The sequence below is a fragment of the Halictus rubicundus genome, chromosome 1 (assembly GCF_050948215.1).
Source record: "Halictus rubicundus isolate RS-2024b chromosome 1, iyHalRubi1_principal, whole genome shotgun sequence".
Lineage (NCBI taxonomy): Eukaryota > Metazoa > Arthropoda > Insecta > Hymenoptera > Halictidae > Halictus > Halictus rubicundus.
This window is the reverse complement of record NC_135149.1, coordinates 25,326,292-25,350,491: the sequence shown is the minus strand read 5'-3', so window position 1 is coordinate 25,350,491 and position 24,200 is coordinate 25,326,292. Positions and strand designations below refer to the sequence as shown.

Here is a 24,200-nt window from a genome sequence, read left to right as displayed (position 1 = left end):
ACCCATTTTTTGCCATTTTCTGTAGGGCAAGGGAGAAGATCAGTTATAAATAAAAATTTGCTTCTTTCATTATTACTAGACTGCGAATTTGATCGATATAGTAAATGGTACTGAACGGTGAGTTACTCGGGAGTTTTATTTCGAGAAAAAGGTTGAGCAGTCCGGTTAAGTCTCGGAATCAGTGACCAGTATAAACGGTAGCGAACGATATGAAAGAGCACGGTGATCCATGGGCCGACGCACTAACGCTATAACACGCCTAACGGGGGCGCGCTTTCGGTCTTTCCGGGGACGGCGAGGAGGACACCAATCGGGGACCTTGGAAACCGAATAGTTCAGTTGCTATAGCAAACAGAGACTAAAGAAGAAGTCTGGTAGCTAGAAGAATACCCGGGGTATTCGACGACGATTGGTTCCTCCTCCCCGGGTCACCGACTTCCGCTGGGTAAGCTCCATTCGTCTAACACTACCTAACAGCTAACGAGCGGGCCGTAGGGTTTCTCGCGCGGATTCCTTCGTGGAGAAAGAAAGAACGGAGATAGACGTAACGAGGGTGCCTTAATTGCGCGAGTAAGTCTAAAAACAGAGCGAGAGGGGACGAACGAATGAGAGAGGGAGAGAGAGAGAGAGAGAGAGAGAGAAAGAGAGGGAGAGAGAGAGAGTGAGATTGAACGAGAGGGAGAGCGAAAGGCAGAGCAAATGGAGAAAGCGAGAAAGAGAGTGAGAAAGTGGTGGAACAACCGCTCATCGGGAGACACGAACGAGGGGTGGTTCGTCCTTATAGTCTTTAAGTACGTTTCACGTCCCCACCCCCCACCCCCACCTAAGAAACTTGCTTTGGCGCGGGCGATATGCACACATTGTCCTGTCACTTCTTCGTATATACTCTGTTGTTGCGCTGGAAAACGGAAAAAGGGGGTGTAGCACAGGTAGAGCGCACTCACCGACTAATACTTTGCGTACACTACTGGCTAATATGTATAATATTATGGACGGGCTGTCGTTCGACTCGCTGCGCGCTCGCCTAAACGGCGATCTCGCGGGAAAGCGTTACGGTATTGCCTGTATACATGCGAAAGAGATGCCCGCGATGTTTTTGAAAAATTCATCCCCGTTAAGACAGGGACTCTTAAAGTACCCAGAAACTAACCTGATACGAAACTATATTTGTCGATACATTGTCAATCTATTGACAAAACATTGTAGTTGTTAATTATTTCTTTTACGAAACTGTTACGGAAACGTGCCTCACGTTGTTCTGATTAAAACGAGACCAAACACGGCACGATTTGGTCCATAGTTAGTTGTTCAATCCACGATATCATGAAACCTCTATTATTCGAACCGGTGATGACTATACATTTCATTGAAGAGGTCTCTATATGTTTCTTAAATAAACAACACGATTCTCTTATTGAATTTTATCGAGCAGTCCGTCTGTTCAATCGGTTCGGATAGTAGAGGTTCCACTGTATCCTGGATTACACAGGCAAATGCGACCGGAACTGTATCGTGTTTGTACTCATTGTAATCAGAAAAGCGTCACGAATACGCTAACGACAGTTTCGCAACAAAATAATTAACAAAAGAGTTTTCTCACTAAATTGACAGTATTGTTCCACCGGTGTTCTTAGCTTACCATTCTCTTCTACGTTCCGACAACAAGAAATCAATGATTACTGCCGGTACACAATACCAAGTCCAAAGTTTTCACATGCATCGAGGCATTACCGTAGTCAAGAACGGAGAACGAAATTCGTTCGCGGAGGACACCGTTACCAGGGTAGTTGGCTTTGGAAATGTGTTTAATACACGTGTCAGTCAGGCAACTGACAGGCATGCCGGGTCGGACAAATATTTTTTGATCGATAGCAATTCAATTTAACCCTTCCCGGTATCTTGCGAGTTCAATAATATCGCCGCTCGAATCGATAACTCGGCTCCGCGTTCGCGAACGCGTCCGCTCAAATATTGATCATCGAGAATTAAGAAATTTTCCCGCGAAACGCCGACCCGTGCGCGTGCCTGTGTGTACGTATGTACCAAAAATTTTTAAAGTCAACCGTGTCGAGCGGGAGCTTAACGCGACAGAAATTTCGTTCTCCGGGCTCTCTGATTTATCTTTTCGCGTGGATCCGCCGGTTGAACGGTCGCGCTATCACGCGTCGCACGACAGCCAGTACATGCAATATATCGTATATGTATATGCGTGCAAGCTTATATATGTATACTGTATATTTAAGCGAACCGGTGCTTGAGTAAGGGTGGTGTTCTCGTTCTCGTTTTGTGCGTGTTCTGTCAAGTGTGTGGGCCTGTATACATTACGCGTACGCTTTGAACGCGTGCGCGTATTGATCTTAGAGAAATTCGTATTAGATAGACGTACAGAGAAGAACAATCGACAAAGACAGCGAACTCTATCTGTCGCGCGGCCGTCCCGTTTTTTTCGAACGCGTCGTCTCGTTTCCTCCGTCGTCTCCCAACCAGACGGCAACGTCCAGCTTGGTCCATCCGGCTGCATCTTGCGTATCATTCAGAGTTCTTCTCTATCGACCGTTCATTGACGACAACCCCCGGCGAAGGAAAGGGATACAGAGAGAGAGAGAGAGAGAGAGAGAGAGAGAGAGAGTTGTCTCGAGGAAGAGACAGGGAATGAGAATCCTAGACAGAGAGAAAGAGAGCAACTAGAACCGGCGCGTGCCCTTTCGCGGGTCCTGACGAGAGTGCGAGAATTGCAGAAGAGAAAGAGACCCGGAAGAGGACGGAGGTAGAAACGAAGGAGAAGCGAGGGAACGGCTAGATCGAACTGTCGAAAGGATCGAACTGTCAAAGAGTGAGAGTACGTATAGAGAAGGGGAAGAATGAGAAAACGGCGAGAAGACGAAGTTGAGGCTGGGAGAGAAACGTTGTCGATACTAAGAAAGAACGAACGAAGTAAACGATGTATAGAGAATAGACGTAGAGCGATAATGTAGAAAAGATTAGAGAGCTTCGTCGTCGAGAACTTTTCTTTGTGCGTCTATGAGCGTGCGTGCGTGCGTGCGCGCGCGCGCGTACGTGCGTGTGCATCTTGGGTTTTTGGGCCGACGACCTCGCTCGTGAAAGGGAGCCAGCAAACGGCAGAAGCAGCTCGCGGTGCGTCCGAGGTCAGTGCTCTCCTCTGGTCCTCGGCTATCCGTGTCTGCAAGGATTCTCCCTTCGCCTTCGAGGTCGACCGGAATGTCGACGTACGTACACGCGCGTGTGTACCCGCGAATGCGTGAGAAATAAGGTGGAGGAGGAAGAGGGAGGAGGAGGAGATGGAATGAAGATGAAGAGATTCTTTAGAAAAAAAAAAAAATAGATAAAGTATACATATATATACCGAAAAGAGAAGGACGATTAAACGAGACGATTTTTTGAGAGCGGGAGAGAGAGAGCGAGAGAGAGAGATACATGATATATATGGTGATGATATGATATGATTATGATATATGATATATGATATGATATATCTATATATATATATATATGGAGGCGGTGGCTTTCGTTCTCCTTGGGAAGCTTTATCCTGCTTAGCATTGACCTTGAAATTGTGTCGCCCTATTGTTCCCTCCGCTGACTGCACAACCTCCGTTGCCGGGGTTTACCTAGCGAAGCGACGGACCGCCAACCACCCGTGTCCAGTGTGCGGAAAACACTACGTCAACGAGGGTAGTCTTAGGAAGCACCTGGCCTGTCATCCTGAGACCAGTCAGCTTAGCTCAAGCCTCAGGATGTGGCCGTGCTCGGTGTGCCAAGCCGTCTTCACTCATGAGAGCGGTAAGTATATCCTCCTTCTTTGCTGCAAACGATGCTGAGATACATAAATCTATTATTCTCGTTCGTACCACCAGTATTATTTCATCATGTACTTCTTCTTCTTCTACTGTTATTACTATTACTACCATTACCAGTTACTTTTGCATTCGTTTCTTACTTTTATATGTCGTAAAGTATCGTTTCGTTTCGATATTTCTGAATGTCCGGGCTCGATCGTTTACTATTTATATTAATCGTTATTGTTATCTGTCGCCCGACCTACTGACCATAACGAACTCTATCGAGATCGCCTCTGCTTTGCTGTTAAGGTTTGTTGAGTCACATGGAGCACATGAGAATGGACCCGAAACACCAGTTCGCCGCGCAGTACGTTTTAAGCCGCGCGGCCGCCGAGAGGCGGGAGAGAGAGATCCTCGCGTCTTCGAGTTTAGGTAACGAACAACAACCACTGTCGTCCAAACAAACAAAAACAAAAACAAAAAAAAAAAAAAGAAAAGATTAACGAACAAAAAAAGAAAACAAACTATTCTATATAAATATGTGTATACAAAAACACCGCCTACGTATATATATGTAACCTGCACACACGAGAGAGCGTGCGATCGCAAGTAGCGTGTAGGCTCGATCCGCACCGCTCGTTGTGTATATTGTACAATGTTATTACAATCGTTATCGATAAGCACGACTTGTCGAACGACGATCATAACGAGGTTCTGGTGTCCGGCAGGTGCGGGATTGGGAGTGTTGGGAAGCCAAACAGGCGGACCTCAAAATTTGCAACAACCACCGATGTGTCCGTCGCCGTCGGCTCACTCGGACAGCAGCAGCGGAAACGGAAGACTATCGTCGGCCGGTAGTGAACCTGGTACGCTCCGATCTTGTTCCTCCGTCTTCTTGCAAACGGTCGTCAGTGGAATGATCGTTAGAGTGCCCGTTGACAGTCTTAGTAGTAACCGACTATCCTTAAAAGAAAGAAAAAAAGAAAAAAAAAACGATACACCTAAGAAAGCGTAACATTTCTCTTCCCCACCGAATCACAGAATCACAATATAGACCAAACGCGCAAACACCCTCCAACACGTCGTCAAACTCCATCAAACACACACACACACACACACAGAGCAGAGACACAGTCGGAAACATAATCTAAAACACACGTACATACAAACACATATACCACACGTTCGTTGTAATGTATCAAAAAAGAAAAAATAATGTGACCCACACAGGCCGAGCTTAGGCCAGCAACGCCAGCGATTGTAGCAAACGTGTGAATATATACACATCTGATTATTATCTGGAGAGTAAAAAATAAAGCATCTACGAATTCTTGTGTGAGTAATTCCCGTACATCATGGACGAACGTCTCTGGTTTTTGTCTGTATAAGAACGTCTCTTCTTCTTCTTCTACTTCCACTACCGCTTCTTCTCTTCTACAATTTTTTTTTTGTGAACTACCGAACACAGATGAGATGATGACCGCCCGTGAAAATGCTGTTGTTAGTTTAGCGCCCACAAAAAATAAAATAAAAAAAAAAGAAAGAAAGAAAGAAAGCCTCGCGAACCGCCCCACATACTGATCGGCCCGCGTATATTAACGGGAGCAGACTTTTGCGCAGGTACCGGTCTGCTGAACAACAACAACAACAACAATAATAACAACATGGCGTCGCCGGGACCGAGCGGCAACAAGCTCAGCGAGATGCTGCGAGCGGGCAGCCAACCGGGCACGGCGCAACAATACCACGACGAGATGCAGTCGCAGCAGCAACGCATGGCAGTGATGGCAGCCGCGGTCGCGTCAGCGGGTAAGAATCGTTTTGGCAGTGTCCTCGTTGACAGTCCAAACGTCAACATGGCAGCACCCCTCGCGAATGCATCGCTTCCAACGCATACCTAACGCTAGAACTACCGATTTTTCCTTTTGGAACTTCAGCGAAGAGAAATAAAAATTTTCTTGAGAAGTTTTTCTAATAAAAATCCTATGAAATTTAAATATATTCAAGCCTGTCATTATTCTAAAGGGACTCGTTTAGGGCTCGGCAGTTCTAATGTTAAATTGCAACGTAAAATAAAATATACAGTGATTTCTCTATATATGTCGCCAAGGCCTGGATGATAAACGTCGCGGAATTATCCCCATAACACGGGTATATCCCCTGGACGATACATGACCGCGTCGTTGACATATAACGAGAATTCGCTGCATAAAACACTAGGCACTCGGTAACCATTGACGTAATTAATATACTCTGCTCTACCAAAGAAATATTAACGTATGCCTAAAGCATACACAGCGAGTCTTCAACGTCATATTACTATAGTCTTTAGTGTTCTAAACCGAGTAAAGCGAACGCCCAACGCTGAAAAAGTATGGTCGTCGTTGCTATTAACAGTTAAGAATCGAGTTACAGAGAATTTCGACTTAAGAATCGAGGGTTAGGAATCGATCGGGCCGTCGGATCCACCGGGATTTAGCTCCCGTTGCACACCGTTCAAGGACGTCGATACCGCTTATCGTGTGTCGCGCGACGCTCGCTCGTCATGAGCGGACTCGTTCCAATTATTTTGCCGATAAACCACGTTTGATTTACAATTATGTTGTTTTTCCCCGGCAAGGATTTTTCTTATCTTCCCGAGCACGGGCCGCGTAGATCGCAAATAAATCGTGGCGGTAGTTCGGCGACGCGAGCGATAATGCTCGAGCGTCTTTGCGAGCGATAAATCGATCAACGAGAATTATACCCGGGATTCCGAGGGAGAAAGAACTGTTTTGGAGATGCTGTTGTGACGTCAGTTCATCCGCTTTGACTTTACGCTTGGAATTGTTAGTTCTGGTTTATTCATAATGTCACGTTTTAATGAGAAAAAGAAAGAAATCGAATGCAGAAAAGAAAATGGGTGAAATTTCAACCTGGGAGACGTATAAAGGTTAAATATGATGTTAAAAAGTGGAGAAGTAGTGTGTAGTGGCTCTCTCGTGGAGAAAAGTAGCTCTTTCGTGGAGAAAATATAGAAAACATTGGAGGAACGTACTTTTTGTTGAGGGACGTAGCTTTTTGGAAGAGGCAAAGTTACCGTTCATGGACAAAAGATAGTTTCCTAACGGGGAAAAAAATACAGTAGCTCTTTCGTGGAGAACAGTAGCTTTCTCGTGGAGAAAATCACTTCTAGTGGAAAAGAATCAGCTATGTGTAGTAAAAAAGCTAGCTTTTTCACGAAAAAAGGTGAAAAAGCTTTCTCATGGAAAAACAGCAGCTTTTGCATAGAGAAAGCGTACCTAAAATCGTTCTTTTATGGAAAAAAGTGCTGCTGGTTTAAAAATATCAACTTTTTACAGTAAAAAAAATATCTGTTTCATGAAGAAATTATATCTTCCTCGTAGTAATAGCTTCCAACGTAGCAAAAGTAGCTTCCTAGTCTAGAAAAGAAAAAATTTTTTAAAAATTTATATTTTTCTTCCTAGAAAATCTAGTTTCTTAGAAAATTTAGTTTCTTAGAAAAGCTACTATCTAGAAAAGCTACTATCTAGAAAAGTTAGTTTCTTAAAAAAGCTTGCTGCCCAGTCTACCAAATCATCCCAGCCCATAAAAAATAGCTTCCGGGTCTTAAACCTCCCGGGTCCAGAAAAGCCATCACTCAAATCCACAAGTTCCCCATCTAATCGAAGACGAATTTGTACGATGTTCGGCAGGTTTGCAAAATTCGGTGTCGCCGAACCTATCGCCGGTGGACATGGCGTCCCTGGCGGCGGCGATGAGGATGGGCAACAACGGTGACATGAGCGGGGGCGCGCAAGGATCGACGGGACCGCAACAACAGGGAGTGCAAGCGACCGGACCAGAACAGACGTTGAGGATGCACCAGGCGGAAGCCTTGTTGCGTTCTCAGGCGGAAGCCGCGCTGAGACTGGCTGTAAGTGCACGCACCATCCTCTAACACTCCGTATCCAAGCTCGATCGAAGAAAGAACTAGACCCCTGAAGCTCCTCCGAAGCGTTCTAGCTAAAGGGACAGTGTGTTACGTTTTGCTCCAGGTAACGCAGGCGGCGGCAGCGGCGGCGAGTTCTGCGGTCGGCGGAGACGTGAGACATCACTTGGGACAGCATAACGGAGGTAGCACTTCCGGCATGCCTGGACATCACACGAACCAACAGATGTCCCAACAAGACACCTTACCATCGGACCTTGGTGAGTCCGGAACGTCAACTAGGCTCGTCCACTAGTTTATCCTCTATATTTGGATCGATAGCTTCAATGTCGAAGCATCATAGATCGTCTTAGAGTCCGAGGATGCATCCTCTAAACACTATACTCGAGCTAACAGACAAGTGGATCAATGTCTCAAAGTCGTAGATCACCCTGGGAATCTGTAGAAGCATCTTTTGCATTCTCACAGAGTTAAAATTGTAAGAGAGTCTTTGGGCCACTTTATAGTCTCTGAAAGTTCAATGAAACATAGAGCCACAAGGTTAGTCTTTGTCCCTAGGCTAGTCTTCAACCTCTAACCGAGTCTACCGTGGCTCTGTTCCGCCCATCGAAGATCCCAAGCTCTAAATTGCACTTGGTGTGCCAACAGCCTGAAAGTTCCAATGTTCGAATGTTCCAATGTTCCCGTTTCTTTCCCAGGGGAAGCGTTGCGACTGCAGGAGCAACGGCTAGAGCAGGCGCTGAGGCTTCACGGGGACCCGCGTGCCCTGAGTTTCACCTTACAGCACGTGGTCAACCAGCAGAACAACCAGCAACCCTGAAAGTTCAGTTACTACTGAGACGAGTGGACCCCTTGGACGTCCGAGCAGACGAGCTTGCAGCAGCAAGCTGAACGCCTGAACCAGCAGTCGCTGCAAACCAGCGAGCGACCTGCGTCCCTCGGCGATCAGCAGCAGCAAGCGTCGTCCAGCATTGGCCTTCATCACCATCAACAGCAGCAGCAGCAGCAGCAACAACAACAACAGCAGCAACAACAACAGCAGCAACAGCAGCAGCAGCAGCATCCTGAAGGCCGCGGCGTCAAGAGGAAGGCCGACGATATGATCGGTAACTCTGACAAGGTCTAAAGAACCGTCGCACGAGGGACGATCAACCAGTGTTCAACAATCGTTGATGGTCCCGCCATGTGCGGCGTTCCTAGGCGTCCAAGTGTGGTCACCCGCGCAATCACTCACTTCTCAGCAGTACAAGTTAGAATCTTTCGAAATGAACGGCGAGGCCGCGGAAAGGCAATTTCCGAGGTCTCCCGGAAGTTGAAGCCCGGCCACGTACGGCGAAATCGTCGTGGCCCGATCCGACCCGTGAACCTGATCCAGGAGAAGCACAAACAGACTTCATACGTATCTAGAAATCCGTTAGACGGTGCGTGGCGAGGGTTGCCGCGGTGACGATGGTCTTCTAGCGCAGCGGCCCGCCTACGTTTGCACCGCTGATCACGTTGTTCCTACTTCGGTCCTGGCCCCAGAGTTCCCGGAACGGCACACTGTCCGCTCGCCTGGCAGCCCGTCTCGATCCTGGATCCTGCCCCATGGATCGTCGTCGAGCGACGCTCCCAGACGAGCGACGCGTTTTTTTGCTCCGACGTCGTTCCCTACGAACTCTCAGGACGCGTTGTCACCGCGAGCAGCCTGCCACCCCTGAGACGTGCCATAATGTTAATGAATCGCGACTGCATAACTGACGCGCGGCCGGTTGCCACGCGTGTCCCGGTTTCGTCCGGGCGCCGTGCATCCTGCTCGACGCGAGGTACTATGGTTTTTTTAGTACAAGGGCCGAGATAAAGGGCCGCGGAAACCCGGGGCCCGGCTCGGAAGTTTCGCAGCCGCGGCGCAGCCCGGCCCGCGGTCCCAGGCCCAACAAACTAACCTATATACATATATACATACCTACGAAACCAGTTTAAGGTCCCCCCCCCCAAACCCTAATCTTAGCTCCCGTAACGTTTAAGGCAAGACACAACCCGGAAGACACGCGTCTGAGACGTGCGTAAACGCGGTCCACAAAACGGCGGCTGTCCGTCAAGAGCCAGCCGCGACAACGCGATAAAAATAAAAACAGAGTAAAAGTCTCCCCTTCCTCGTTGAATCGAACGCGATTACGAACCGGAAGAAAGACGATTGGTCTGACAAAGAAACGGGGGGGTGCGGTCGGATTGAAACCCGCCACCCCCGGATTAGTGATACATTGTACACAAAGTGAAGAGACACATAAACTCCTCCCGAGGAGGAGAGTGCATACGTATCTCTTAACGCGACACGTATATATACATACACAAGCATATATATATATATATATATATATATATATACATACATATATATAAATGTATATGTATAGATACACAGAGAAGTTACACACCCAACAAACATACCCCCATACACACACACACACACACACACACAATTACGGCGAAACTTACTCGAGACGTAAGGATTAATAGAAATGCGCGCAACTTGTGCTGGTCGTCAGCACGAAAACTATTAGCTCGTAAGCGGACAAACAAAATATAATTATTACAAACAGTTATATTATATATATTATATATACATACAGAGAGTCCGGAGTGTATGATGAAGATACAAACCGTGGAAGAAAATTTTTAGGAGGGGAGCGGCGAGGTCGACGGGAAAAATAGAGACAACGGCCTGGCCGCTCGCGCCCCTACCCGTTGTACACGTGCACAGTTTTCGAAACGCGGTTGTCGAAGGATGAACACAGCCGCGAGAATGTACATGAGAGAGCGAGAGAGAGAGAGAGAAAAAGATAGAGCGTGCTAGAGAGGGAGAGAGAGAGGAACGAGTGTAAGGGTTACTAGAGCAAATGGGAGCGGCCCTTTCCTCGCGAGAGAGCGACGAACGCGACGTTTTCGCGAAAACGCTCGGCGAGTTCGCGCTGGCTCGCGAGGGAGGACGCCGCGAGAGCGAGGAGAGCCACGTGGAAGAGAAGAATCGGCGAAGAGAACTGATGATGCACAGAGAGTAAGAGAGAAATAAAAAACTAAATGATAAATATTATATATATTATATATATATATAAATATTATAAATAATAAATATAGGGTCTATGAGACTAGGATATAAATTAGGCGAAAAAGAGGATATTCGAGCGAGTGTGCTCTCGCGTGCCCATGCAGTTGTACACGATCCCAAGCAACCGTCGACCAGACCGACAGAGAGACGAAGAAGAAGAAGAAGAAGAAGAAGAAGCTATTGTTGTCCAGGTGAGACAGTGAAAGAGGGAGAACGAAGAAGGACAACCGAGAGACCACGAAGAACGCGTGCAAGAGGGGAAAATTCGCGAACGAACGGCCTTGGGATGGTCGCGTACGTGCAAGGGCACGCGAATCGTGCGAACGTTGAAGCTGCGCGAAAGGGAATGCTTCGTGAGCATCAAGGATGGAGCGAATGCGCGAAAATATGCGAGCCGTGAGCGCCAGCCTGAGCAAATGTACAGGAGAGATTGTGCGCGTGAGAGTGCGAACAAGAGTGTGTGTGCGAGAGAGTGCGTGCGTGCGAGAGAAAGAGATTTTAGAGTGGCGTGCTTCAGGTAATCTGAGGCCCTGTGATCGTTATAAGCAAAATATTTTTTTATTTCCGGGTATAATAATCTGAACGCGTAAAAATACTTGCGTCGTTTCGAACTTTTACTTGCAATATACCGTTACGTTCTCGCAATACTTAGAAAGAAGAAGAAGAAGCAGAATAAGATGAAAGAAGAAGAAGAAGGAGAAACAGAACAGAGGTGGATCAATTTTATTAAACGGAGCAAAAACGAAAAAAGCGAAAAATAACGATGAGATGAAACATGAGAAATCGAGCGAGGAACGGCTAAACTAAATCGTGCGGAAATCGCGAACGCTGAGAAGAAAAAATAGAGCTACGAAGATGAGGATGACGAGGGAGAGGAAAAGAATGAAGAATTCCGGCGCAAAAGTATACAAAATTTCAGCGCACGTAGGGTTTTCTTTTCGATCGAACTTTAGAGACCTCGGGCCAGTCCCCTAATCAACCCCCGCGGACAAAAAAAGAAAAAGGAAGAGAGAGCCACCATACACGCGCACAAACCTCTTTGTGATACCCCATCAATCTCGAGAGACCCCCGTGCATACCCCAATTTCCAGACCTTTTTGTACTAATCCTGGACAAGTCCCGTACCTTTCTCGATGGGGTTTCTTTCGACGTGACCAGACCAGCTGAAACGAAAGCACACTTTTTTCACGAAATCGCGAGTCTGATGGACGAATTTTTAGAAGAAAAAAACGAGAAACAGAGAGAGAGAGACGCGTTTTTCACAATTTTTGGAACTCGATCTCGACCGACAAAAGAACGTACCTTCGAAACGCGAGCTAAAATCGGCGGCGAGTTAGAGGCGGTCCGAACTCCCCAAAAAATAAAAGATACCTTCAAATGTCTACGGAAAAATGAATTTTGGAACGGGATAAAAAAAAAAGAGAACGCATTCACCTACGACAACGTTCGATTTCTTCGTTTCTTCGACTGGCAATCGCGAACTGGAGACTGCGGAACAGCGAAAATGGTAGCGTGCCGAATTTTTTCTTACCATGGACATATCTCGACCGCGTCGTTGTTGTTGTTGTTGCTCCCTCCCGGAGACTCTCGACGAGAACTTTTCGTTCCGCGACACCGGCTCGTATCACGATTTTCTACCACATTTTTCTGGATTGTTTCCGGGTCCCGTGACGAGGTCGCGCAGAAAATTACCCTTTCCTTCCGGTAACGAAAAGAAGCGACAAGAAAAAAACATGAAAAGTAAAGTAAATCAAAACGGATCGAGATTCAAAGAGACCATTCGAAATTCCTGGACAAAATTGACCTCGGGGAGGTCGCGAAAGAAAAACTCCGCGTCCCGACAAATTCCCCCGTTCCTCTTCGGAGGAAGATCCGATCCTCCATTCGCCAATCCCTTTGTTCGCCAACTCGCGAAAGTAGCCTAACGTCGTCATCTTCGTTGAACGTAAAAAAGATCGAGAGATAGAGAGAGAGAGAGAAAGAGAAAGAGAGAGAAAGAATCAGAAAAAATACGAAAGACACACGCGCGCCGAGAAGCCGCCGGTAAGAGCCAGGCTTTTTTCACCATCTGGAACGAGAGAAGAAAAGATTTGCTAAAGGATTCATCGTCAAAGCTACATTTAACGGCCGCACCCGCCTGCTTGCGACCGGAACCCGACACCGGTCCCCCGTCATCCCGAGCCGCCATCTTTTTTTGAATGACTCTCGGAGCGGCCGTCGCGTTTCTAGAAATTCCGCAAAACACAGACTTTAGCGTCCAAAAAATCTATTTTTCTCACAGGACTGGACGCGACGGCCATCGAAGAAGGAAACAAAGAGACGAAAAAAATTGCGCGCAGCTTTCGAGTATGCAATGGAAAAAAAAACGGAGGCGAGGATCGACGGGAGGATTCGCGATCGAGTTCCGGCGCGTGTCCCACGCGGGTCGAACATTGATCGTTCTTATTATAACAAGTTTTTGCGTTACAGGGCGTTTTTTCCTCGGATTAAGTAGTATGTAAATACACCTTGATATCACAAGCATAAACTGAGAATTTACTGGTAAACTTAAATCGAGTACATAATGCGAAATAGGGTTAGTTTCTATGTAAATACCTAAAGCTGGACGAGTGCATACACCTCGTTCACGCAACCAACGATAATCGTTTTTATCGAACCAGTGCTTCTGTTCGTCGTCGGTGTACGCCTGGTCGTTGGCGGTGTCGCGCTTATGCGACGCGGCGGCAGCCTACGCGGGCTCGCCTGATCGCCTTCGTCCCCGAATGAAAAAATCTCGAACATCGAAGAAGGACGAGAAAAGAAGAAAGAGAGAGACGAGCATAATTCACGGCGACGAGCGAACGCGAAGGCGGCGAACGCGCGCGCATAAGTGCGTACCAACCAAAAAATGGGCGTCGCTGATCGGGAAGTTTTTTTTTCTCGACACTGATACACTAATTACACAGTTACACAAGAGACACGCTCACGTACACACACAAGCATTGCGATGGATTGTACAGCTACGATAGGATAGATATTGTATTAAGCCTAAAGGACAAAAGGACAAAAACAAAAAAAGATGAACACAATTCTTCACACACTCGCACCACCGGCACCGACTAGCCTCCAAATTAGGACAGGGACCAAAAACCAAAAAACGAGGATACGAGACGAGAACAAAAAAAAAAAGAAACGAGAGCAAACGTAGAAGAGCGAACGTAGAGAAAGAGAGAAGAGAAGAAAAAAGAAAAGAAAACACGTTCGGCGAAAAACACATTCTTTCGAGGAGGATACTTTTCCGTCTTTTCGGGTACACAAGCAGACATCGACACTAAAGATTGAACACACACACACGAGATCATCATTCGGCCACGTTTCTGGAGGTGTGTTCGTAAGGAAATACGCGAGAGAAGATTCGTTTGTTTCGAAACGCCTCCTGCGACGCTGCCGTCGATTTTATTCCAAGTAGAATAAGACGGTTTGTGGTCAGACGCGTTAATCGAGCGACAGGTTGTCATCCGGAGTGATTCCGTCGGTGAATGACGGATTCAACGTCACGTAATGTCGACGGTAGGTCGCAGAGGAATTAAATTTGTCTGAGAAATTGAATCCAAAAAAAGTTGAACAAATTGAAAAAAAAAATCGTCGGCAAACGAAGAGGCGTGAGAAAGAGAGAGAGAGAGAAAGCAAAATTGATAGTCCACGGTCCCTCGACAAAACGAGAAAACATCACAGGAGCAGGCGAGCTAAAACGTATGCAAAAAAGCAAAATGGTGCACGTGAACAGGAGCGGAGGAGATGATACGAAGAAAAGGCAAAAAAGGGAAGAGCGGATTCTGGAACAGAATGATCGAAAAAGATGAAAAAAAAAACCCATCCGACACCACCCACTTTTCACCGTCGCTATCGCCGTTTATCAGCTGGAAACAAAAAAGAAAAACGAACATCCAAATTCACACAGTGTGAGAGGGAGAGAGAGAAAGCGAGTGAGAGCGTGCGAGAGTAAAAGAGAAGGCGTGTGAGAGCGAGAGCGAGAGAGAGAGAGAGAACGAGAAAGACACACACAGGAGGAAAAAGAAATTCTTTATTCGACAGCAACAACAGTTATACAACAAATCAGAACACACAAAACGCCATCGCACAACAACAACGTCGAGATCCTTCATGACACGGTGATGAGTCGCGTCGCGACGGACAAGATGACATTTTTGCACACACAATACACACACGACGGTCATGAAACGATTCCGAGACGACAGCTTTTCACAGGTGCATCCTGCCGTGCGCCGAGGGTTGCTTTTGTTGATTCAGCGCAGAGAAACACAAACAAATGTAGCAAAAAGAGGAACAGCGAGATAAAAAAACAAAGCCAAAGCGAAGAACGGAGCAGAGGTTTTCACTTTCGACAGAGGAAAAATGAAGAAGCAGACGAAAAGGAGTTTGCGAATTTGTGGAAATTCGATGCGATGAAGAAAGGAAAGAAAAAAAAAACGAAAAAATCCACGGGACAGCCGCGAACACAACAACTTCTCCCCACCCGCACACGTCACATCCCCGCGCGAGAAGGAGGAATGATTCCCGAGGCGCCGGCCCGTGCCCCGCGAACGTGTACCATATTTTATTAAAAAAAAAAGCAACAAAAAAAAAATGATAAACGTTTTTAAACGAAACACACAAGCAAACAATTAAACAATAGCTCTAGTAGTGTATGTTCTGTAATCGAAGAATGATAAGCGCGAAGGTAACGAGGTAAATAAATAAACGTAAAGTAAACGTAATTACGATGATGAAGTAAAGTAAAATAACGAGATAAAGTAAATAACGAAGATAAAAGTAAAACAAAATAAAAAAAAAAACGAAGTACGGCGCGCGCACAGCGCCGGAAGAAAAAAAGCACAAAAAAATAATTTACAAATATATTGATTTACATATGCCCGTAACTCGTAAGCGGGCCGGTGGCGCAGCGCGTCTACCTTCGCCGGATTTTCAACGAGCGTTTCAAGCGAACCGGAAGAACGCCGAAACTGGAACTGTCGACCGGCGACCGATGGATCAACGAGGAACATCGGAAGAAGATCGGATTATCCTTGAAGAGGAGAGGATTCAAGCCGTAGTCCGGCCTCGACGACGACGAGCACGAGAACACGCTCGTCGCCGGGGGGATCTCGACTCTCTCGTTGCCGAAGACGCGCACGCGCGCGAACAGTGTGATCTCGCGAACGATGGACGATCGAGACGAACTTTGAGATCGCGAAACACGAGAGAAACGAACGCGGCAACCGAGAGCCGGAACACGGACGACGACGACGACGAAGAAGAAGAGGATGTTGAAGAGGAGACCTCGGCGACGACGACAGGCGATTATGAAGAACGGCGAGATACATATGTATATATACATATACACGGTGAAAATCGGCCGGCAGAACGGGAGCACGCGTCCTGCAAAACCAGCCCTTACTACTACCCATAATCTTAATCTCTTTCATGTAAATTTGCTAAATGTTTAAATAATCTAAAAAAAATGCCATAGCCCGGATGCGCTGGTGTATACTCCCAGCGCATACACACTCACAAATACGACTCGACCTCACGAATTTAACGATGCAAAAGTTTAAATCCGCGCGCGGCCGACGCGAAACGCGGCGAAACGCGCGCGGTGGAATTGGTATTCTCGCCAAGGAGCGAACAGTTCACAACAGTGCACAGAATCACAGACAAAGCACAGACACGAAGAGAGTACAGCGAGAGGAGATGGAGAAGGAGGATGATGGAAGATGAAGAAGACAAGACCCGGGACCCGCCGGGGGCCCGATCGCAGCGAGCGTAAACCGAGAATTGGTGCCGTCGCGGCGAGACAAAATGGCGACGGAGACGCGCTGTCGATGGGTATCTCCCTCGGGGTCCCGGTCGACCTACTCACAAAATAAAGTTGCCCTGGTTCAAAGAGCGTGCAACCCCGCGCGCTCGCACACTTCTCAATACACGACGCCTGAAAAACGTCGAGCTACACTTCACATGTACACGTTAACACGAGCGGACAAGAGAGGGTTTTTACAGACTTGCTACACTATTACACACTTTGCTACACTTTAACTACACACGCTACGGATATGTAAAGCCAATTGATTTTGTAAATTGTCGATTTAGAGCAACCAAAAAAAAAAAAGAGAAACGAGAGAAAAAAACGGAACCTTTTTCGAGCTATACAAATCTTCAAAAACCGAATACTTTGAAAAGGGAGAGAGAGAGAGAGCGATAGAAAGAGAGAGTTAGAGAGAGAGAGACAGACGGATAAGAGAGAACACAAAATTTTGATCATTCAGAACTATTCGATTCGGCCATATATCAAACATTTTTCGAGCAAACAATATTCTATAAATAGAGACACGGTACCTTTTGTCATCAGAGTGAAAAAGCGCGTTCACGGTCGTGAATCGCGGAACAGAGAATCGAAACGTTTACTACCGAGCCGTTGTGGAGATGTCCGCGCGCGGTCGGGATCCGTCGCGTGATCAACGAATTTGAACATCCGGCACACGTTCTCGCTTTTACCAGCGGAGAGAGAGAGAGAGAGAGAGATCGTTTTGATCACGGTTCACCCGGTGATCTTGTCTTTTCGGTAATTTTTTTTCTGCAATCAAAACTAAAGGAAAACGATTCGCTCGACGCGAGAAAAAGCGAGGACAGACACGGTGTCGATGTTTCAAATCGAAACTCGCGGCCTTTGGCATACGTTTGGATGCATAACCAATGACGAGAGAGAAAGAGAAAGAGAAGAACGGCGATCGTGTTTCGCGATCGCCGTTATCGCATCCACGGACTTGACTAGCCAAGAAACCCGGAAGTGACGAGACGCTCGGCGAGTTTCCGCAAAAATTTTTGCGAATTCGTCGGCGTCGATCAATTAAACGCTGAACGGCGGTGATCGTCGTCGAGATAAAAGAGCGAACAATAGACCTCCCCCGTGTGGAGAGGTTTATCATCTCGAAGAGAGAGAGAGACGGTCCGCGGTGCAGCGGCAAACGATAGACCGACAGCCCAAGTGTAATAACGAAACCGAACATCAATCCTAAGCAGATTAGGCACACAACGGCGTTAGGAGGAGAGCCGTTGTTCCGAATTCGCGGCTTTACAAGCAAAAACCGTTGATTTGTTTTCGATCGGGTTTTAATTTTTTAATGAAATAATCTCACGACGAATATACCACGTACGGTCGCGCGCTCTTATCGATCCCCGAGACGTCACAGTCTGGCGAGAGAGAGAGAGAGAGAAGAGAGAGACATAGAGAGAGAGAGAAAGACAGAGAGAGAGAAAGACGTTCCACGTCGGCGAAACAGCAAAAATAGCAGGAGCTAGAGAGAGAGAGCAGGAGCAAGAGAGAAAGAGAGAGGGTGCGAAAAATTAGCAAAAAAAGACGAGACACGTATGTGGATATTCGTGGCAGTGTGTATCGTAAGTGCGCAGCATATGATAAAACCGACAGTCTAGCAGTGCGAGCGCCTCGGCGGCACTAGCGTTTTCACGCGGTGTCCCTGACCGAGCCTCCGTGATTAAAAACCGGAATAAGTTGTTTCAATGTCCACTATATAATGAAGAGGCATAGCTGGCGAGGCGGTGGGTTCGCGTTCGCCGTCACCGGAGACGCTGGAGGACGCGTTTTTCCCGATCGCGGGTCGAGGATCGATCGATCGATCCGAGCCCCGTGGATGTCCATCCCGGGAAACGCGGGAACCGACTCCTCTACGCGTTGCTCACAACGAGATGGAGGCTGCGAAATCATCCCCGGAGTTTGACGAACGACTTTGCGTTCTGTTCCGCGAGCTGACACCAAAATCTCGATCGATCGAAACTTTTGGCATATAACAAATTTCTCGATTTCGGCCTCGGATCTCTAACAGTGAAATTTTACGCTTTCGAAATTTTTCAAAAACTGTTGCAAACCTTTTCGGGCACTGTTCACCCTATTTGACAGAGAGTGTTAGAGACGGAAATTCGAAACCGGCCGCGTTCGAACGCGATCATGTAGAAACTCGAGCAGAGTAGTAACGTGCCGCGAATCAGAGATCAATTAGGATCACACACGTGAATCGGTAGAGATCGTCGGCGACGAACCCGCGAACCCACCGCGATCGGCTCCTCGTTGGAACCCGAGATTCCTCGACGCCGAGGGTGTTCGGGGTTCCGCGAGGAGCCAGATACTCTTTTCAAAATATTCTCCAAATTTTTGTTTACGGGAATGTGTTTTCGTTACCCTGGCCCCTGCGACTACCCCCCGTATGCGTGTCCGAGGTGAAAGACCGAGTCCAACCATTTTTTAATCAGAGCAACCGTCGTTGAAATATACAGAGAGCAATCTATCGAACCGTCGATCTGAATTCGTGATCGAATTCGCCGGTTCTCAGATGGGAATTACGTTGACAAACGATAGGTATGAAATTTTAACGAGATACCAAAAAAAAAAAAAAAGATAAAAAACGTGGAAATTGCGAGCAGAATCGATGAAAGATGTCGAGGAGTCCGTTGAGTGGGTGCCTTCGTCAGGGTTTTCCGTTACAGTTAAACAATCGTTCTCAACTATAACTCACAACTAGTAGTACTATGGTAGAGCAGTAATTACAAGTGTACCGCAGTAAACAGTTAACTAAGTAAGTATACAGGAAGCACGTGGTCTTTTTCAGTGTTTACAGTCAGTCCCGGGACGACCGGAAGTACCGGATTCATTTCGTACGCAGAACTTCCTTCGACCCCCTCCTGAATCTCGGGCAATCGTTCGAACAAGCCTTTCGAATTTCGAGAACAAAAAGAAAAAACAAACTCCAGGCCGAGGAACGAGCGGTCCAAACCCGAAGAAAAATAGATCTCTGAAAAAAGTGACAAAATCATTGAAATTCGAAAATTACAAATTTTCAACCCCTTCCAGACCGCCGTTCCCGAAAACCACCCCCCGTATCCCGTTCCATATTTAACAGAATAAATATGCTAATAAGTGTACTAAGTGTCCGTAGTTTAGGCAACGTGTGTACGTCGTATACTCCGAATAGGTGAAGCAGGGAGAGAGGAGAGAGGAGAGAGGAGAGAGGAGAGATAGAGGGAGAGAGTAGGGTTGAGAGAGAGAGAGATGGTGAGGAGAGGTGGGTCAGTCAGTCGCATATTTAAACTAACAGATAATAATTAATTAATTACAGTACCGTAACCGTTTGTCAAGTCAAGTTAATTAACAGTTAACCGTAACCACGCATACACGCATAATTATTAATTAAACGTACTCGACACAACTCTATGTAAGGACAGGTGCGATCGCTGGCACAGAAGCGTCGCCTTTTATTCGATAAATCGCGGAGGCACTCACTACGGAAGAGAAAACAAGGACTGTGGGACTCGGACGCGGATCGGAGGGTGCCTGAACGAGCGTCGCGAGTCGCCATTTTGCGATCGTTCTGCTAACACCGGCCGGACACAAAAAAAGAAATAAAATATCGAGAGAGAAAAGAAGAAGGGAAAAGCGAGCTCTGTCTCGAAGTAGCCGAGCCTTTTTTTGTGCCGATCGTTTCGAAAACGTCGGCGCGAGGCTCGCGCGACTTTTTGAGAGCGAGGCGGGGCGACGATCGTTCAGGTTTCCCCGGTTTTTCATTAGTCTTTCGAGTGCAGCGTTCAGTTACTTCACTTATGACGTTGCTTTCAACACAAATACAAAAATACCCCGCCACCCGTCCCTACAGATCAACCCATCCACAGAGTCCCTATCCCTAAAGGGTATAATCCCCTCAGAGCCCAATCTCCCCCAGAATTTCACGTATACGCATTGTTTCCAATTCGTTCGCGATAAATAAGTTGTGGATTTCAGGCCGACGCCGGTCGTTTCCGGTTTCGCCCCCATCCACGCATCGATTTACTGTGACAAATTACCGCAGATTCATCGATTGGTCACGAACGATCCATCGGGAATATTGCCAAAATTCTTTTTTGACGAATTAACAAAAATTTTTCCTCCAGGAGGAACAAGAAAAATTGTTCTTTGTGGAGGAGGTCCTTGATATAGAAAAAGAACGGTCGAATTTATTATTGATGTGCAAATGGAGACCAATAATAATGGAGACGAAAATTATCCTGAAGAGATTCTTAAATTATTTATAGTCGAAAAAGACATTCGAAAAGTTCCTCTTTGATGAATAGAAAGGACGTTTGAATTTATTGCTGGCATTCAAACCATTTAAAAAATGATAAAGCAGATTCTGGAAGGATTCTTAAAATATTTTCGACAAGATATTGAAAAATTTCTCAGCTTTCAAAAAACTCCTTTTTGATAAATAAGAGGGATGTTTGAATTCATTATTAGAATTCAAACGGTCCACGATAAAAATGATCTTGGCAGGATTCTTGCAATATTTTGGGATTTTTTTATTAAAAAAGGAGGGAGACATTCTTGGAACATTTGAATACTGAAAGGATATGTTGAGAAATTTTTTATTGTTTGCTCATTTCAGTAAATGAGAAAAATAATTAAAAATATTCTATTTTAAAAATACATTGAGGAACTTCTCAGTGATCATTGAAAAAATTTGTATTAAAATCACGAGAATAAGAGGATAAAAGTTTGAAGTAATTTTTATCGTGTATAATAAATTGAGGCTCGAAGAGAAAATATTCCAGAATGTGTATTAATAATTTCGTCAATGCTAAAGTTTCAAATTTGGAAAATAATAGAATGGACGTTCGATGACGATGCGGGGGCGGAGGACGACCGACGTGGGGCTTCGAATGAGAAGAAGAAAACTAAAAAATGGAAAAGTTGAGTTTCAGATTTCAGACGTTTTACGTGCGGTTAGTTACCGAGTATAACACACAAGCGCAGATTATCGTTAATTTTCGGCGCCCGTTTTCGTCGCGTTTCTATCGTCTCCAATGAAGAAGAAACAGAGAAGAAGAACCTTATATATAAATATTCTATCAGACGCAATCGAGAGAAACCGCGAAGCAATTGGTGGTAAAACGGCAGTCTAGCACGATGCGACGAAAATGTGCGTGAACAAGGTTTAATGGTATCGATTGAGTTTGGTCGAAGTCCCCTTTTGGGCAAATTATACCGACGCACTTCCGGTTCCGTCGGGCCCGTTTCCGGAATTCCAACGAAAACGTCCCGCCCGGATCTTCCGTTTCGAATTCGATTCTAGTCAAAAAATGGTACAAAAATCGGTGCCAAAAAGAGTGGTACCAAAATCGGTACTTATTTATTATTAACGCAACGAAAAAAAAAAGATGCGAATTCGATCGATAGAACGATCGAGATTGGTGAAGAAACAAAAAAAAAATTGCGATAGAGGAAGATCGTCGAGGGCTCGACCTTGGAAGAGAACAAAATGGGCCAACGGGACCGTACACGAAAAAATATCCGCGTTGTTGACAAAAAACACAAGTAGCCTCTTTTCGTTGTATCACAAATTTAAGAAAAAAAAATAATATATATGTCGGCCAAAGTCCGGTCGATCCTTGTATGAGAGCTAAAAAAAAAACGACACTCTTTCAAAATTGAAAAAAAAAAGTAATGGATGTACGGTGCGAATGAAGCTTTCGAAAAAAAATCTTCGATGGATAATATTGTTGTTGTTTTTCGAGTCGAGTACTAATTTTTCTTTGTGTTTTGTAAAATTCCTGCCCATCCATGCTTTCTAGCTGCGGGACGGTTGTCGGATTCTCGATCGCGAATCTGTTCGTCATCGAAATTCAATTTTTCCTGGATGAAAAACGAGCGAAAAAAGAAATAGAAGAATGACAATTCTCGAAGGAAAAATTATAATTTGCGACTCGAGGATTCGACGGACGACCCAAGCAGATTTCGATACCGCGGTTAACCCACTATTATTATTATTGCTATTATTACTGCTATTATTATTATCATTATTGCTACTATTATCGCTATTAGTTATTAATTAGTTAATCGTACACAAATTGTTAGAGGGCAATTGGAGGCGTATTTTAAAGAGCGTAATGAAAAGAAATAATAAGTCAAGGAATCGAAAAATATCCAAGCCGTGAACAAAAAGAGATCATGACGATATCTTGATCTTGAGGAAAAAGATCGATGAAGCGCGAACGACATCGACGAAGAATCGGTGGTAAAAAGAGGTAGTCGCCACGTTTCGAGATTCTCCTTTTTTTTCTGTTTAGTCTTTTCCCCATTTTTTATACATATATAAATATATAAATATATACTTGTATACACGAACACGCACACATAGATTTATACTCGTTAAATATTATATATTATTTGTACACTTATTTATGAACGTGTAAGGAAGGAAAAGTCGCGGAATTTTTCTCAGTCTAATAGTTATTCCGTTTTTTTTTTTTTGCAATTCGGTTCACGCGAAAATGTTCGTCGAGTTAACGACGATAGTCGAAAAATTTGTTTCTTAGCGCGGCCCTTTGTCGCTCTTTTTATTTTTATTTTTCGTATAAATGTCTTCCCCTGTAATTTTTAATTGTATTCATACGACTGAGAGATAGATAGCTACGATTTACGTACGCCACTACTACTGACACTCGCGTCGTTTGTTAAGTAATTACTTTTGACTATTATTATTACGTAGCTGTTACTACTAGGATGATTTTATCGTGGAAGGATCCTCGCTTTTTCCCTTTTTCGCAGATAAATCGCGCGAGCGTGTTCGTCGATCGAGGACTCGTCAAAGAAAAACGTTCCTCTTCCCCGTTTGTGTATACCATTCACATCCTCGTTCGAGCTCGGAGGGTACACGAGGAAAATTGTCAATTTTTTTCAACTTGTTTTCCTTGAAAATCGCAAACGGTTTCCCTAAAACTGTTTTTCATTCGAATTGTTAACGCTGGAAGCAAACAAAAGCTTTCATGTTCAAGAAATTAATACTGCAACGAAGACAAAAGTGTTTTTCCTTTATTTCATTAGAATTATTTGATACATTAAATCATATATTTTCTCGTATTATAAAAATTTCATTGGATTTTAGATTCATTTGGATTTTATTAGACTCCGAAGTAAAACAAAATCCATTTTATATTTTATTAGTATTGTTTGATAAATTGAATTGTAGATTGCCTTATACTCTGCAAATTTATTTAATCCTTTCAGGATTTTATGAGGAGCCAAAACGAGACAAAATTCTATTTACATTTCATTAGATGGGTTTGATATATTAAATTGTAGGTTGTTTCATATTGTACAAATTTATTTAATCCATTAAGGATTTTATAAGGATCCAAAACAAGACAAAATTCTTTTTAAATTGCATTGCAATTTTCAATTATTTGATATATTCAATCATAGACAATTTTATGTTTCAAAAAAATTGATCCAGTCTTTCTTGTCAAGCTCCAAATAAATCTTGACTCTATCTAAATCACGTGCGATTAGTATATTAAAATTGTA

General features: G+C 45.1%; 1 protein-coding gene across 4 annotated transcripts in view; it reads left to right on the top strand.

Annotated features, from left to right (window-relative positions):
* The window catches only part of Dati (zinc finger protein datilografo), a 131,592-nt gene extending 117,538 nt beyond the window's left edge, over nt 1–14,054 (top strand). For 2 of the 4 annotated variants that reach the window (XM_076796195.1, XM_076796180.1), the window contains exons 7-13: nt 3,589–3,801; nt 4,110–4,232; nt 4,529–4,666; nt 5,409–5,609; nt 7,496–7,716; nt 7,838–7,991; nt 8,430–14,054. In XM_076796195.1, coding sequence (XP_076652310.1) covers nt 3,589–3,801; nt 4,110–4,232; nt 4,529–4,666; nt 5,409–5,609; nt 7,496–7,716; nt 7,838–7,991; nt 8,430–8,551 — 1,172 coding nt within the window. In that variant the 3' untranslated portion in view covers nt 8,552–14,054. The remainder of the gene's footprint in view (nt 1–3,588; nt 3,802–4,109; nt 4,233–4,528; nt 4,667–5,408; nt 5,610–7,495; nt 7,717–7,837; nt 7,992–8,429) is intronic. The other 2 variants (XM_076796188.1, XM_076796170.1) reach the window with 2 other exon arrangements.
* Nucleotides 14,055–24,200: the final 10,146 nt, after the last annotated feature.